At 40.1% G+C, this 17,360-nt stretch overlaps 1 protein-coding gene across 3 annotated transcripts in view; it reads left to right on the top strand.

Annotated features, from left to right (window-relative positions):
- LOC129711022 (E3 ubiquitin-protein ligase MARCHF2-like) overlaps positions 1–16,214 on the top strand; it is a 37,798-nt gene extending 21,584 nt beyond the window's left edge. For 2 of the 3 annotated variants that reach the window (XM_055658369.1, XM_055658371.1), the window contains exons 3-6: positions 464–687; positions 3,356–3,551; positions 5,084–5,293; positions 9,665–16,214. In XM_055658369.1, the coding sequence (XP_055514344.1) occupies positions 512–687; positions 3,356–3,551; positions 5,084–5,293; positions 9,665–9,817 (735 nt within the window). In that variant the 5' untranslated portion in view covers positions 464–511 and the 3' untranslated portion in view covers positions 9,818–16,214. Of the gene's footprint in view, positions 1–463; positions 688–3,355; positions 3,552–5,083; positions 5,294–6,709; positions 6,848–9,664 lie in introns of those variants that run through there. The other variant, XM_055658372.1, reaches the window with a different exon arrangement.
- Positions 16,215–17,360: the final 1,146 nt, after the last annotated feature.

Below are 17,360 nucleotides of genomic sequence, written 5' to 3'. Positions count from 1 at the left end.
AACCCGTGTTGTCACAAAGAGAATGTGCATACTCAGTACAGAGAGCGTCAGTAGGCAGGATCAAACCTGGGTCTATGGTGTAAAATGCAGCAACTTTACTGCTGTGCCACCCAGTAATAAGACAGGATTGAAAACTCCAATCTAATAATGCGTTGACAGCATTCTCCTCTACTCTAGTCAGCATTAAGGAAGTCAAGTCATTTCCAAGGGTATTTCCAAATAAAAGTTGTTTTATCTTGTGTGGTTCTGCCTCTAATAGCCACACGATTACTCTTTCTCAGATGGAGGGCTCAAAAGACTCTCAAACCAACAGGGCCAATATGGATGTTCCAAGAGATTCCTTTTCATTTTTATAATGGTAATGATGACCTGTTATTGAAGTTTGCGCTATTAATGCTAACGCCGTTTGTGATTGGGGTAAGAAGCATGTGGCTTCAATCAATTTTCAATTTTTGTTTTTCAGACGCATGAATGTGGGAGTCTGTGTCGCTGGTAGTATTAACTCGTTGCCATGACAACAGGTGACTGCTGTCATCTCCCTGGATCTCTCTGTGATTGTACCGCCACCTCTGCCTTTTCCAAGACGGTAGCACCAGCTGATGCTGGTCGGCCTCAGTACATCACGCAAGTGACAGCAAAAAATGGCCGTCTCCTGTCAAGTGTCGTGAAGGCCCTCGGGACACAAAGGTAAGTGATAGTGAGCCGCCAGTAAACGGGAGTGTATTTCTGTTTGTTCTTGCCATTTCAAGGCATGACAGAAGCAGCATTATCGATATCATAGTTATTGTCCTTTGCTGCCTGGAACATCTTTCTCTGCAGTTTACATCAATATGCCTGCTGAGATTTTATGGCAAACCGATAACTGTGCTATAAAAACAAAACATGCTGGAAACTCTCAGCAGGTCAGGCAGTGTCTGTGGAAGGGAAAAATAGAGGTAAGTTTCAAATTGAAGATCCTTCTTTGGAACCGAATCTGAAGAAGGGCCTTCACCCGAAATCTATTCCTTTTCTCCAGAGATACTGCCTGGTCCACTGAGTTACTCCAGGTTTTTGTGTCTATCTTCAGTAGAAGAAAAAAAAGAGTTAGAGGTACACTAGAATAGTGGAATAACTAATGAATAACTTGTTTTATCTGACAAGACTTTGAGGGTGCCTGAATGGCGGGAATGAAGGAGGTGAAAGAACAGGCATTGTATCTCCTGTGGTTGCATGGGGAAAATGCAGTTGGACATGGAGTGATTGATGGAGATAATAATGTACCAAAAAGTGGCAAAAGCAACAGTTCCATTAAAATGCCAAAAGAGGCCAGGAGAGGAAGATGTGTCTGGTGGAGGAATCTTTGTTGGAGCTGACAAATTACAAAGGATGTTCTGTTGAATACAGAAGACGATAAGAACAGTGGGTGAGAGGACAGGCAGGAAATAGATAAGATAAGGTCAATGCCTCCGTGCACAATGGCTGAGGGGGAAGCGATGTTTGGGGGGAAAAAAGACATTACAGAGGCCCCTTGTGGAAAGCCTCATTGTTGGATCAAATACAATGGAGAGAGTAGAACTGAGAGAATGGAATGGAGTCCTTGCAGAAGGCACGTTTTTTTTTGTAAGTAAAACAAGACCAAAATTTGTGTGTTAAGAAGTTATCATTCCAATTAAAGCGCTGGACAGGCACTGGCTCAGTCTCCATCGGGTGCATTTTGTAGCTGGCTAGTGGGGGGAGGTGTTTAGTATTAAACAGCATAATGTTATGAAAATGTCATGAATTTCTTTTGGCTTGTACAAACTTGCTGCAGCTCATACTGAGCCCTGAATAGAGTGGGGAATCAACCGTTCACACTCAAATTTAACAACTGTATCACTTTTATAATTAAAAGTGTAACAGGCAGCATTGTGGCGCAGCGGTAAAGTTGCTGCCTCACAGCGCCAGAGTCCCGAGTTTGATCCTGACTATGGATGCTGTCTGTACAGAGTTTGTACGTTCTCCCCGTGACCATGTGGGTTTTCTCTGGGAGCTCCGATTTCCTCCCACACTCCAAAGACGTACAGGTTTGCAGGCTAGTTGGTTAGTGTGTAGGATACAGAACTTATAAAATTCTTAAGGGGTTGGACAGGCTAGATGCAGGAAGATTGTTCCCGATGTTGGGGAAGTCCAGGACAAGGGGTCACAGTTTGAGGATAGAGGGGAAATCCTTTAGGACCGAGATGAGAAAAACATTTTTCACACAGAGTGGTGAATCTCTGGAACTCTCTGCCACAGAAGGTAGTTGAGGCCTGTTCATTGGCTGTATTTAAGAGTGAGTTAGATGTGGCCCTTGTGGCTAAAGGGATGGAGAGAAGGCAGGTACAGGATACTGAGTTGGATGATCAGCCATGATCATATTGAATGGCGGTGCAGGCTCGAATGGCCCACTCCTGCACCTATTTTCTATGTTTTCTATAATGTTATGGGGTGATCACTGGTTGGCGCGGACTTGGTGGGCCCAAGGGCCAGTTTCCGTGCCTAATCACTAAACTAAACTAAAAGCCACTACTGAAAATTCAACGGGTAATTTAGTAGTGACGGCACGGAGGAGGCCATTCATTCCACTGAGTCTAATCCACCATTGATGGGTTGCGTTGCGGGACCAGGCTATGGGTAAGTGGTGGAATATTGCGTTGGGGGAACAGGTAAGTGGTGGAATCTGGTTGCGTTGGGGTAACGGGTCCCAACGGGTCCCACTTGGTCCAGTAAAAGCTAAAAGTCTGGAATCACTCTGCAAGTCGGGCAGCATTAAAGGAATACAAATGGTGAATATTGAGGTTCAAAACCTTTCATTACAATGGGAATGTTTCAGGTATTAGGTATTTTATATTTTAGTTTAGAAATACAGTGTGGAAACAGGCCCTTCGGCCCACCGGCCCATCAGTGATCACCCCGTACACTAACACTATCCTACACACTAGCCAATTAGCCTGAAAACCTGTACGTCTTTGGAGTGTGGGACCAGAGCTCCCAGAGTAAACCCAGTGATCACCAACACTATCCTACACACTAGGGACAATTTACCGTTCTTACCAAAGCCAATGAACCTATATAGCTGTACATCTTTGGAGTATGGGAGGAAACCGGAGCACCCGGTGAAAGCCCATGTGGTCACGGGGAGAACGTACAAACTATTGTACAGACAGCATCCCCAGTCACGATCAAAGACGGGTCTCTGGTGCTGTAAGGCAGCAACTCTACCGCTTCACCACCTGCTGTAAGCCCCTTGCTTAACTCTTTTGTACATTACTGCCACTTGTGCATTAGAAGACAAATTGCCTTAATAAAAAGCATGCAATGCAGCAGGTCTTAGCGCAATGTATCTGTTTACTTTCAGTGATGGACCAATTTGCCGGATATGTCATGAGGGCAACAACCTGGAATGTTTACTGTCACCTTGTGGGTGCACGGGAACACTCGGAGCCGTTCACAAAACCTGCCTGGAACGATGGCTCTCATCTTCTAATACCAGCTACTGTGAACTGTGCCAGACTGAGTTTCTGATTGAGCGTAAGCCTAGACCTTTGAGGGAGGTAGGTGTAGGAAAATGATAATATGATGCATTATTGTACCAACATTTCAAATGTTTTTATTGCTGATTTTACTGCAGATTCAAATTTGATTGTACATTACATTTTTGAGAGGTTTTAGGAAGTATATCAGACTTGAAAGGACTAAATAAAAATGATGGTAGCAGGTAGGGCAGTGGTTTAACACTTTCCCCACTCATTAAACGCAATTAGCAAGGTCTCAGTTTAGAGGTGATGATTTAATTATCTTGTTTGGATGCAAACTGTATCATCGTACCACAACCAGAGAGCAGTGCTGAACTACTATCTACCTCTTTGGTGATCATCAGACTATTCTTGATCGGACTTTGTTGGCTTTACCTTGTACTAATCGTTATTCCCTTATGTATCTGTACACTGTAAATGGCTCAATTGCATGTATAATCTTTCTGCTGACTAGATAGCATACAACACAAGCTTTTCACTGTACCTCAGCACACGTGACCATAAACTAAACTAAAAGAGAAAGGACCAATGTATAGTCTACTCCAACAATACTACTTGAGGTGGAGGAATTTTTATAAGTCCACAACACCAATCTGTATGCATTACATTTAAATAAAATGGTGCAAGGGTGTTTCATGGACAAGTTGAAATTCTATCATTTATCTCCTCCTTACAATAAAGGATACTTTCTTTGACTTTGACTACATTGTCTAAACCACTGAAAAATTACTCGGTCCTCTTGAAATGCATGTTTCAGATATGTGTCTACGATGCTCAAAAGGAATTGTGTTAATTGAAAGCAGACTGCTATCAGTAATGTTCAAGAAGGAACTGCAGATGCTGGAAGATCGAAGGTACACAAAAATGCTGGAGAAACTCAGCGGGTGCAGCACCATCTATGGAGCGAAGGAAATAGGTGACGTTTCGGGCTGAAGTCTGAAGAAGGGTTTCGGCCCGAAACGTCACCTATTTCCTTCGCTCCATAGATGCTGCTGCACCCGTTGAGTTTCTCCAGCATTTTTGTGTACCTGCTATCAGTAATACAAGTTTTAAGATATTTCAAAGAAGGCTTCTTCAGCTACTTACCCATGGCAAAATCATTAACTCATAAACAACAGATTTATGTTTTTCTTTCGGAACGCCCATTGAAGCTTTCCTTCATCCATCCTAATTATTACCCAAGAGCTTTTAAAAAAATAAATAAATTTAAAATAAATGCTTTTGCCGTCAGTAATGACCGAAGAGGTGTGAATCTGTGGAATTCTCTCCTACAGAAGGCATTGGGGCCAATTCACTGGATGTTTTCAACAGAGAGTTAGATTTAGCTCTTGGGGTTAAAGGGATATGGGGGGAAAAGTAGGAATTGGGTACTGATTTTGGATGACCAGCCATGATCATATTGAATGGTGGTGCTGGCTCGAAGGGCCGAATTACCTACTCCTGCACCTATTTTCTATGTTTCTATGAAAGGTGCCTAACAAACCAAAAATTTTGTATGTGACTTGGGTTTACCCATATTTGACAGGTAATGGTTTTCTTGTGTTTTTCAGTGGCTGAGAGATCCAGGTCCAAGGAATGAGAAGAGGACATTATTTTGTGACATGATTTGCTTTCTGTTCATCACTCCGTTGGCAGCAATCTCTGGCTGGCTCTGCTTGCGAGGGGCACAGGATCATCTACAATTCAACAGCCGCCTAGAGGCAGTTGGCCTTATTGCACTCACTGTGGCACTTTTTACCATCTATGTCCTGTGGACACTGGTAAGCAGGAGTTAGATAAGGTGAAACATTTCTGAGTCATTCCACAGTAGCTCGCTTCATTTCACCCGCTTTAATCTTTAGACTCCTGCCAGGTTAGAGGAAATAATTTCTCCCTTTCTCAGCTTTGTGTGTTTATTCAAAATACTCAACCTAAAATTCTTAAGGGGTTGGACAGGCTAGATGCAGGAAGATTGTTCCCGATGTTGGGGAAGTCCAGGACAAGGGGTCACAGTTTAAAGATAAAGGGGAAATCCTTTAGGACCGAGATGAGAAAAACATTTTTCACACAGAGAGTGGTGAATCTCTGGAACTCTCTGTGACAGAAGGTAGTCGAGACCAGTTCATTGGCTATATTTAAAAGGGAGTCAGATGTGGCCCTTGTGGCTAAAGGGATCAGAGGGTATGGAGAGAAGGCAGGTACAGGATACTGAGTTGGAGGATCTGCCATGATCATATTGAATGGTGGTGCAGGCTCGAAGGGCCAAATGGCCTACTCCTGTACCTATTTTCTATGATTATGAAGTATCATTCATAAACTATCATTCATTCATTATTTTAACATAATTCTTACTGAACTTAATGCCCATTTTTGTTTATATTTTTAAGTCTGTTTTCCTTTCCCATGTACCACATTTTAGTGAGTGAATCAACAGGAAATCTTTTAAAGAATAAATTCCAGTTGCAAAAATTCAGCATTTCAAAATGCAGTGTCCTATAAAAATACCAAATGGTTGGACAGAATATAAGTCTCTTTAGAGCCATCGAGTTGTACAGCACAGAGATTGGCCCATTAGCCCAACTTGTCCATGTTGACTTATTATATTCCATTGAGAATAAACCCAGCCTATCTGTCGCTGCTTGTAATTCTAGGTAACATCCTGGTGAATCACTTTTGCATTTTTTCTAATGCTACCACTTACTTCCTGTGTAGAAAGGAACTGCAGATATTGGTTTACACTGAAGATAGAAACAAAATGCCGGAGTAACTCAGCAGGACAGGCAGCATCTCTGGATAGAAGGACTGAAGTCTGAAGAAGGGTCTCGGCCCGAAACGTCACCCATTCCTTCTATCCAGACATCCTTTCCGTAGTGTGGCAGCCAGAACTGTACACAATACTCCGTGCAGCCTGACTAATGTTTTGTGAAACTCTAAAAATGACATCCCAAGTCAGTATTTTGGCCTACAAGGACTAACTATGCCAAATGCCCTGTCCATCTGAGTCGCCATTTTCAGAGGGCTCTGAGCTTGCATCCCAAGTTCCCTCTGTAAACCAACACTCCTGAAGTACCAGCTGTTTACTATATAGTTGTCCTGTTCGTATCTGACGTTCCAAACTGCATAACCTGACAAGTCACACCTGTCACAACTCTGCCCAACTTTCCAACTGATCTTTCTACCTCTGCATCCTTTCACAGATGCCTTTGCTGTCTATCACTCTACCAATTTTTGTGTCATCAGCAGAGTTAGTAAGTAGCCTACCTACATTCTCATCCAAGTTGTGTAAATTAATGATAAAACAACAATTATCCCAGCACTGATCCCTGTGGTGCATTCTTGGTTACAGAATCCATTTAGTAAAAAACACCCTTGACCACTACCCTCTACGTTGAAAGATAATGTATGGAAATGGGCCCTTCAGCCCACTGAGTCCAGGGAGACCTTAGATCACCAGCTCTGTGGTCAGATCAAGCGTTCTGTGGTCATTTGTCTCTGAATGATCTGATGGAAAGCTGGGAAATATGCTGGAAGAAATCTGAAAATCAAGATGACACCATGCAGCAGTAGACCCGGTTCAACGAGCAATTTATATCTTGAATCGGCTTTATTTTCAGTATGTTTACTTGGAAAATCTAGCTTGGGTCACCACTTCAAGCCTAATCAGCGATTTTCATAATTTTTGGGGAGGGGAAAAATAAAATTATAGTTGCGATAGTGAGGATTAATGGCATGATCCCTTCTGAATTCTATAAATTAAATGAGAATTCTAAATTGCCGAGGTGACTCTTGAGAGCAAGGTGCATAGTTAATGAGACTCATAAAATACATTGACAGACACGGACTGATAAGTGCTGAAAATACTCGGTGGATCAGGCAGCACCCGTGGAAAAGTAATGAAAGGTCATTGACCTGAAATGTTAACACTGCTTCATCCTCAGATGCTGTCTGATCAGGAAAGAATTTCCAACATTTTATTCTTATTTTAGATTTCCAGCATCTCTAATTTATTTTTGTATGTTCACCTAATGGATCTAGATCAGCACAGACAAACTTCGAAGTGCATCCTTTGATGGATTGATTCAAACAAAAATTTTAATTATAAAATTAATCGGGTTAATCTTGTCGACAATCACGGGCATAACCATGTGTAAGAAAGAACTGCAGATGCTGGTTTAAATTGAAGGTAGACACAAAATGCTGGAGTAACTCAGCGGGTGAGGCAGCTCTGGAGAGAAGGAATGGGTGACGTTTCGGGTCGAGACCCTTCTTCAGACTGAAGTCAGGGGAGTGGGCGGGACAAAGATAGAATGTAGTCGGAGACAGTAAGACCAGTGGGAGAACTGGGAAGGGGAAGAGAAAGCAAGGGTTATCTGAAGTTGGAGAAGTCAATGTTCATACTGCTGGGGTGTAAACTACCCATGCGAAATATAAGGTGCTGTTCCTCCAATTTGCGCTGGGCCTCACTCTAACAATGGAGGAGGCCCAGGGCAGAAAGTTTAGTTTGGGAATGGTAGGGGGAGTTGAAGTGCTGAGCCACCGGGAGATCAGGTTGATGAAGACGGACTGAGCGGAGGGGTTCAGTGCAACGAATGCCGAGCCTGCGCTTGGTCTCACCGATGTAGAGAAGTTGACACCTGGAACAGCGGATACAGTAGATGAGGCTGGAGGAGGTGCAAGTGAACCTCTGCCTCACCTGGGAAGACTGTTTGGGTGCTTGGATGGAATCGAGGGGGGAAGGTAAAGGGGTAGGTGTTTCATCTCCTGCGGTTGCAGGGGAAAGTACCTGGGGAGGGGGTGGTTTGGGTGGGAAGGGATGAGTTGACCAGGGAGTTTCGGAAGGGAACGATCTCTGCGGAAAGCAGAAAGGGGTGGCGATGGGAAGATGTGGCCAGTAGTGGGATCCCGTTGGAGGTGGTGAAAATGTTGGAGGATTATATGCTGTATGCGACGGCTGATGGGGTGGAAGGTGAGGACATGGGGGACATAGAAACATAGCAAATAGGTGCAGGAGTAGGCCATTCGGCCCTTCGAGCCTGCACCACCATTCAATATGATCATGGCTGATCATCCAACTCCGTATCCCATCCCTGCCTTCCCTCCATACCCCCTGATCCCTTTAGCCACAAGGGCCACATCTAACTCCCTCTTAAATATAGCCAATGAACTGGCCTCAACTACCTTCTGTGGCAGAGAATTACACAGATTCACCACTCTCTGCATAAAAAAAATGATTTTCTCATCTCGGTCCTCTTATCCTTAAACTGTGACCCCTAGTTCTGGACTTCCCCAACATCGGGAATAATCTTCCTGCATCTACCCTGTCCAACCCCTTAAGAATTTTGTAAGTTTCTATAAGATCCCCCCTTAATCTTCTAAATTCTAGCGTGTACAAGCCAAGTCTATCCAGTCTTTCTTCATATGAAAGTCCTGCCATCCCAGGAATCAGTCTGGTGAACCTTCTCTGTACTCCCTCTATGGCAAGAATGTCTTTCCTCAGATTCTGTCCTTGTTACGAATGGGGGGGGGGGGGAGAGAGAGTAAGAGCGGAGCTGCGGGATATCGAGGAGACCCTAGTGAGAGCCTCATCTATAATGGAAGAGGGGATCCCCATTCCCTGAAGAATGAGGACATCTCGGATGACCTGGTATGGAACACTTCATCCTGGGCGTAGACGCGGCGTAGACGGAGGAATTGGTAGATGGGGGATAGAGACTTTACAGGAAGCAGGGTGGGAAGAAGTGTAGTCAAGATAGCTATGGGAGTCAGTAGGTTTGTAGTAGTAGGTTTGTTGGTCAATAGTATTTTTCCTGTGATAGAAACGGTGAGATCTAGAAATGTTAGGGAGATGTCGGAGATGGTCCAAGTGAATTTGAGTGCATGATAGAAATTAGTGGTGAGTGAGTTCTGCATAAGTGCAGGAGGTAGCACCAATGCAGTCGTTAATGTAGCAGGGGTAGAGTTTGGGGATATTTGTTAATATCCTACGGATGTAACCATGGTCTGTGCACCATTTCTAAATGTCTGATTTGCACTAGGAATACAAAGCAGAAGTGTCTGCAAAGAAAACGTGCAGGCTATGGAGAGTAGTGGAGCATGAAAGGGAAACAAAAGCGATATTTGTGAGATTGATACATGTTGATTTTTGTCCAAAGGTTTCATTCCGCTACCATTGCCAGCTTTACTCAGAATGGCGAAGGACAAACCAAAAAGTCCAACTGGTGACTGCAGACCATAGGAATATCACTCAACACTCTCTCCTCTCTTCAAAGCTTGTGAGGAAAGATTCCAGTGAAACAATTGTGTGAATTCACCGACACAACGAACCATAATGAAATGAAAATTCATTAAATCCACACGTCCTTGAAATGCGCTTAACTCCGGCAAGGAATGACAGAACAACGTTCAATTTAGAGAAATACATGCAAGAGGCTAATTTAATTTGCGACACTCTCAGGAGCCAGTATATATGCACCTAGCATCTAAATGCAATCCCAATGAAGAGTAGGGTTCAGAGACTTTATCTCTACTCAATTGGACAGTAACTATTATCCCATTGTAAGGTTGAAATTTATAGAATGGAACAGTTGAAGTTTGAAATGCGACAATCAATTGTGGTAACATGTATAAAAATGACTTGTGTTAAAATGTGTTGATCTGCATTTGTTATGAACTGGAGGCAACAAAAAGATGTGCGCTCATCAATGCACAGTAACCAGATATTGGGTCGATCAGCACTAACCTGCATGGGTCTGGAGATCTATTTCTTGTAAAAATTGTTTATGAATAAAACGACAAAGCAGTGATCCAAGCCCTGGAGGAAATTGTCCTGCTGAGTTACTCCAGCACTGTGATCAAGCCCTGGAAGAAATTGGGAAAGTTAAATGCAGATGCAAAGGTGAATTATATGTATTTGAGATTTCCATGTTTAAAGAAAATGCAAAGTGAAGTGTTCTTTTATGTATACAGGATCTAATGCTCATCTTGTACATCAGTGAGTTGTGTAGAACTGATGTCACAGATTTGGTGCATATTAACACTAAAATGGCATTGGATTTTGGGAAGCTTTTTCTTGCTTTGGCAAATGACACTATTGAATACCAAAAAAAATCTGCATGTTTTTTTAAAAAAATCACATTTTATGATGCATTTAGTAACAACGCAGTCGGCCTCCTACGCTCTTGGGCACAGTGCATCAGCAGAAAAACTCACTTGATGGTATAACATTTGAGGTCAACTTTGCAATATTCAAGCAGAATAATGTTTTCCATATGCAAGTAGAGGAAGTAAAGCAGTTCATAGTGGAGAATTGGACCTACGGTACTCAAGAATGGCCTCGAGGGAGGAAGGTGTGCAGGACAGTTGTTCAAGACACACTTTTTGTATAATAGAACATTTGAACATTGGGTTACAAATTAATTTTATTTGGCTTGGGTTTTGGTACAGAATGAGTTAGGAAACAAATAGATTTCACCCGCTGATTTCCCTTTCTGTTTCATGGATGAACTACAGGGCTTTTTAGTGCTCTGTATATTGAAACCGGGCCATAATCGTGTTTTCTGCATCTCCCATTATGCTCTTCCACAATGGTGAATCAGATGGCAAAAGAACACTATATAGTTTATGAATGATTATTACAGAGGCTTGCCTATAAAAAGTTAACAAACATACCACTTATTATTTTAATGTGGGTTTTTCCATAGAATATTTGATGCACATTTTGAATATTTTAATGCAATTCCAAAATTATCTAAAGTTTAAATATTTGGAGAGACTGAAAAATATTAATTTAGTTATGTCATTTATTCTCTCTTTGATCTCAGAACTGAAATTGATGGCAGCGTACTAGTAAACCCTATTAGTTTATGCACAGCAACATAATAGAGGTGACCCTTAAATACAGGGGGGGTGGGATAAGGTTATTAACATTCCTAGCAAGGGGTTGTATCAAAATATTCCGTTACCTGAATCCGTGCTATCTGCATGCACCAAAAATAAATCCCAATTTTTTGGGAAGCGAGTTGTAAACTCTGTAAGGTCTAATAAGGTCTAAAGGAGCGAAACACGAGAGTCGCCTGTATTCTGTGTATCCCATTTCATGTTTGTGAATTATCTGTATTTAGAGCAACATGTAGAAAAGTAAACTGTCTTCGGCCCAGCATGTAAGCATCCAGCATAAAACACATTCTATATGAACTGGTGAATCCTCATTACAGATCCCACATCCCACCTTCTGGTTATCTCACCCTCCCTAAATAATATATATAAGTATATGCATTCATGAACCTATCAGCTTAAAGCACTTACACAAGAGAAAGTGTTAAATAAGATAAAGTATTAAATAAGGGAAAAAACTATCAGTGCTGTTGAAAATGCACTTTCAGGTTTTTTTAGCATTAACATGTAATCTTGCAACCTATCTAAAACACAAGCCTGGTTTTATTTTAATGCAATTTGGCAAATTATGTATTGTTCCTATGGTCGTCATTGTTTTGAGAGTTTATGTTAGAATGTAACGTGGGCCTACAAAAAAAAAGATTTTTGATTTTGAACTTCTGTTTGTGCGCCTATTTATAGCTTCAGAAAATGTGGCTAATTAAATTTAATTGGCCCGATAACTAAAGTAGGTCCTCTCATATTATATTGCTATCCTAAACCACTTCACAGCCACAACCATTGGATTATTTTTTTTGTGGCGGAGATTTACTACTCTTATTATCAAAGTGAATGGCAATTTTGCTCAACGGGATGTATAAATAGAAATCCGGGGAAAAAAAGACAAGCATTTAGGCAAAATAGAAAAGAAAGTATTGGATAAAAGATTGAGAATGCTACCCGTTTCTTTAAGATTTTTATGTCTACTAGAACCGATAGTTAAAGTCTTGGTTTACTTTATCATCTAAGCAAAAACACCACTAACTGTATAGCATCCAGTCAGTATTGCATTTGAAGTGGCAGACTAGAATGTAGATTCAAGTCAAGGGTTAGGGAAGGGGGGTGGGTTGGGGAATACTTCACCCTTTAAACTTGACTCTTGAGTTGAGATATAACACCTGACTTAAATATTTCCGTAAGAGAATTTTGCAATCTTCTGCTTTTTCGAACTAATCCTTTTAATCTGAACTAATATAGTATATATGAATAAAATCAAGTTATCAACTTTGAAAAAGAACTAATCCATTATTTTGTTTTGTGAACAAATTTGAAGTATGAGTAGAAACCTGCCCTGTTGAATGAAATATCAACCGTGAAAGATGCAGTGGTGTGCAGCAGTTTTCTCCGTTCATGTACAGAATCCTAGCATTGTAATCTGTTAATGGGTTTATTTTGTACATTTCAGGCTTGAAAAGCTGTTGTTTATTTTGCCTGCTGGCTCAATGAATTTTGCTGACTGGTGTAATGTGACTATCTTGTTGTAGGTACTCTATTTATAAGCATCTGACTGAGTTTAGACTTTGTTTTAAACTGTAGAATTAACTTGAGTTTATTTTTATTTTCACATATTGCATTACTTAGTGATACACTTGCGACCATGCGCTTTAATTTGCTTACTTTAATTCCCTTTTCTCAGTAATTGCTATGAATTGATCAAACCTGGTTTACTTCATAATTTTTATAAAATTGCATCCATATGTGCTACAAAGGGAAAACGTTTTTTTTTTAATTTAATGCAGAAAATTGCAAAATATGACCATGTAGGTCCCCATTGAATCTTCTAATTGTTAACCCTAGAAGTGGAAAGGAATTTTGTTTCAGATGCAGTTTATCTACATTTGATCTGCACTTTAAAAAAATAGCTAATCCCTGTCCAAAGCCAGTTTGCAAAATATATATTTGCATGAATCAGTGTTCTCGGTCCCTTTCTTATTCATAGAATTAACAAATGAATTAAGTTTGATTTTTGTATTGTGTTTGGAGGTGTAGTGAGTTCGATGGTCTGACTTAATATAATTGGTTGAAAGTGAAGTTGGCAGAAATGTAATAACTGTGTAACAGTGTGGGGAAATTAAGGTGAAAATGATGAATAATTTTGTGCCCTGATACTATGAAAGTAGCAACAATGTTTTTAGAAAGGTGGCTAGTGATCGGACACCAAGAAGGAAGTGGTCTCAATTAAGGTTCCTGCTCCTGATCAGTGTGTCCTGACTACTGTTGATGAGTGCACATTTATTGATATCTCATGTGAAAAAAGAGATGTGGTTTTTTACAGTGCAACCTTACAACAAGATAATCTCATATTCACTTTATGAAAGATAGATGTGCGACATAGCATCAGAGGTTGACCACCAAGCTTGGAGCCCTTGCCCCAGCCAGGTTTAGCCGCAGGAGAGTTGGGGAGAGTTTAGTTTTCCATTGTTTAAATACTAACCTTTGAAGAAACTGATCTATTCTGATCAATTATCAAGAATTTCAAAAATTTAACAACTAATGACCAAAGTGGCTTTGTGGCAAAAATCACGTTCAAAATTGTAGCAATCTGGTTGAGATGTGGTCATAGGTTTTGCACAAAGTTTCGGTTGATAGATTTGAGAAAAACAACAGAAGACTGACAGTTGTTAAAAACTAAAGTACAGTTTCTTTGTGAGAATGGAACAGAGCTTTTTCTAATTTTACAGAAATAAATAACCTTTTTACTTTTAAGATCCTCCTTATCTAATATCTTTTTGATTATTTATTCAAAGATTTAAAGCATAATTGATGCACAGATGTTTATGCCACTATTTTTAAAACTCTACTTTTATCCCCAGAACCCTGGTCATTATACTGTTAAATGGGTAATATTAATGCACACAGTTGTTCCATTCGCTCTTTCTAGATTACTTCCACTTATTGATTGGTTGTCAATCCAAAATCAAAAAAACAGTTTCTGCACTTGATCTTGGTATAATTCTTTATTTTGATATGTCAATTTGCCTCTCTAATCTGTGCTAATATTCAGACTCATTGGAGGAAGGTCTGGATTTAATTTTATGAATTTTATATAATGCATTGTAAAGTGGTACCGTATTGTGAACTTGGCTATTTGAATATTTCTTAAAACTCGACATTTCCAAGGACTAGAATAGGATATGTAACGTGTTTACAACAGTTATATATACCTTTGTTAAAATATTCTATGTTGCCGAGAGCAAGATTACAAACCCAGATTAATGGAGCCATGTGCTATTTTGGCAACTTTGGATTGTAAATTAATTCTATTATGTGCACCTAATTGATTTATCTGTGTATGTTTTTAATTTCTTAGTATTCCAAAAAATAGGATTTATTTCTAAAAGGACTCGGCATCTGGCTGAACCAATACCTTTAGGTCCCGCCACTTGCTGCATCACTTGTGCGAAATTAAGAACTGCCAATACCTGAAATAAAAACACAAATGCCTAGGAACACTCAGCAGTACTGGCAAAGGGTTATCGACCTAAAACATTTTTCATTCCACAGATGCTGCCTGACTGTTTCTAGCATTGCTGTTTTTGTTATCGGCTTCTAGCGGCGCTGCATTTTAAGTCTCAATGTCTAAATTGAAAAAGAGCAGTTACTGAGTTTCTTGCTTCTTAACACTGTCCCTGCTGCTGTTGCACAAGTATAAACATTGTCTGGCTCAGTTATGTAATGATCAAACAATCGACTAAAAGCCACTGTAGGGCTCTTGTGTCTAATAAATAATGGCTAATTTAATAAAATGGAAGAACATTATACAAACAGCAAGTTAAATCACAGATAAATAATTGAATGAGGTGAAATTTTTAATAAGATCTTTTACCTTTAAAGCACCTTTGAATTTGCACAAAGAGAAGAAATCATTAGTTAGAATCTCTCATTGGGGAGTTGTTTGTATTTTAGCCCAATTGCCATGATGCACTGAATTTTAACTCCAGTACAAAGTTTTGGTCATTAATCCTTGAAAGAAATCCCACTTATATCAATCTATGATGTATCAAACTAGTTCCCTCTTCTATAATGTATGTATCATTTTGATGTATCAAAATAGTACCTGTCATATTTTAGGGAACTGAAGGCATTTTTTTAATTCAGTACTTAAGTGGGCTTTTGTTAGTTCCGTTGTATGAGGAACAAGACTGGCAATTGGAGGGTGCCTAAAAATCCTCCCTAAACCTGAAGTGTTTTATGATGACACTCTAAAATGACTTGAACAGCTCTTGTGTGTACTGATTTAGTGGTGGATAACATTTTGTCATTGTGGAGTAAATTCCAGTTAAGAATTGAAACTGTTCAGTAATTGTTTCTTCCTCTTTGGACCATCTCTTGGAAAAGTTGGGGGAAAAAAACGTACTATAACAACACACTAACTTATGCAATAGTGGGTCATCCATTTATTTCAAGATGTTTGATTTTGAGCTATGTTTTTGAAAAGACTGTACCAAGCTCTTTACTGAAAGGATGTTTTGCATGGAAATGGATTGAGGTTTTCAACACCTCATCGAGTGTAAAGTTCCTGTGGTTTTTTTTGTCCAAATGGTAGTTAATTGCTCTATACATTGCTAATGTCATTATTCTTTGAATGTATAATGTTTTAACTATCTTGTTTGCAGTTGCTTTATATTGTAAATATATATCCAGTCATTGTATTCTCTTATCTCAATTATTATATACCTTTGGCTGATTTGTCTTCATTCCATTTTATAAATAAGATACTTGTACTCGCAATTCAATTTAGAACATTGAATAAACCTTATCCAGACACCATTCTGTTGATGAGTTTCTTACTGTAACTTTGTTAAAACGTATATCAAATTTATATATTTTGTTATTAAAGCTACACAAACATATATAAAGTACACAACAAAGTCCTGTAAACCCTCACATCAGTCTGAAGAAGGGTTTCGGCCCGAAACGTTGCCTATTTCCTTCGCTCCATAGATGCTTCTGCACCTGCTGAGTTTCTCTAGCATTTTTGTCTACCTCCTGTAAACCAAAAGTGGTTTTAAACTTGACATGCATTGTTGCCAGCTCGATCAATAGTGAAAATGCTGGATATTCCTGAGATAACTGAATTAGAATTGGGTGAGAGTAATTCTCCTGATTTGTTCTGTCTCTGCCTGGATAGAGTACACGCGGCTACTAACTGGCAAAAAATTTCCTGAATAGACACAAAGTGCTGGAATGACTTAGAAGGTCAGGCTCTTAATCAGTCCCGACCTGAAACGTCACCCAGCCTTTTTCTCCAGACATGTTGCCAGACCTGCTGAATTACTCTTGGACTTTGTTTCTATCTTTGGTATAAACCTGCATCTGCAGTTCCTCGTTTGTAAAAAAAGATATTGTTGGGTTTGGCACTGACTCCTGTTTATTTGGCCTGTCTGGAAGTGCATTTGTAAACTGCCCATTTGGTTCACCTGTCAGAGGGCAAACATTCTGTGGGAAACACAAAGTGCTGATGGAACTCAGCTGGTCAGGTTGCACAGAATGGACCGGTGACATCATTTTTGGTGATGAACAGAATAGATTGAGATTGATTGGGTGGTAATCGGCAAATTGGATTTGTCCTTTTTTATTAGAGAGGGCACACCTGGGTAGTTTTCCATATTGTCAGGTAGATTGTAACAATATTGGAGAAGCATGGTTTGCAGCACACAATGGAGTACAAGTCTTCAATAATGATGCCAGAATGTTCCCTGGGCCCAGAGGCTTTGCAGTATCTACTGTTCACATCAGCGTCTTTATCACAGAGTGAATCAAATTGGCTGAAGACTGGTTTGTTTGAAAGTGGAGATCTCTGGGTGAACACTGGTGGGAATGCCTCTTTTTTTCGCACTTGCCTGCTGAACCCCAACCATTGTTCATGGTTTTGTTCTCTTGGTACTCTTTAACCAAAACTACTCCCCTTCACAC

Source organism: Leucoraja erinacea, chromosome 29 (genome assembly GCF_028641065.1).
Source record: "Leucoraja erinacea ecotype New England chromosome 29, Leri_hhj_1, whole genome shotgun sequence".
Classification (NCBI taxonomy): domain Eukaryota; kingdom Metazoa; phylum Chordata; class Chondrichthyes; order Rajiformes; family Rajidae; genus Leucoraja; species Leucoraja erinaceus.
This window is presented reverse-complemented; position numbering and strand designations above follow the sequence as displayed.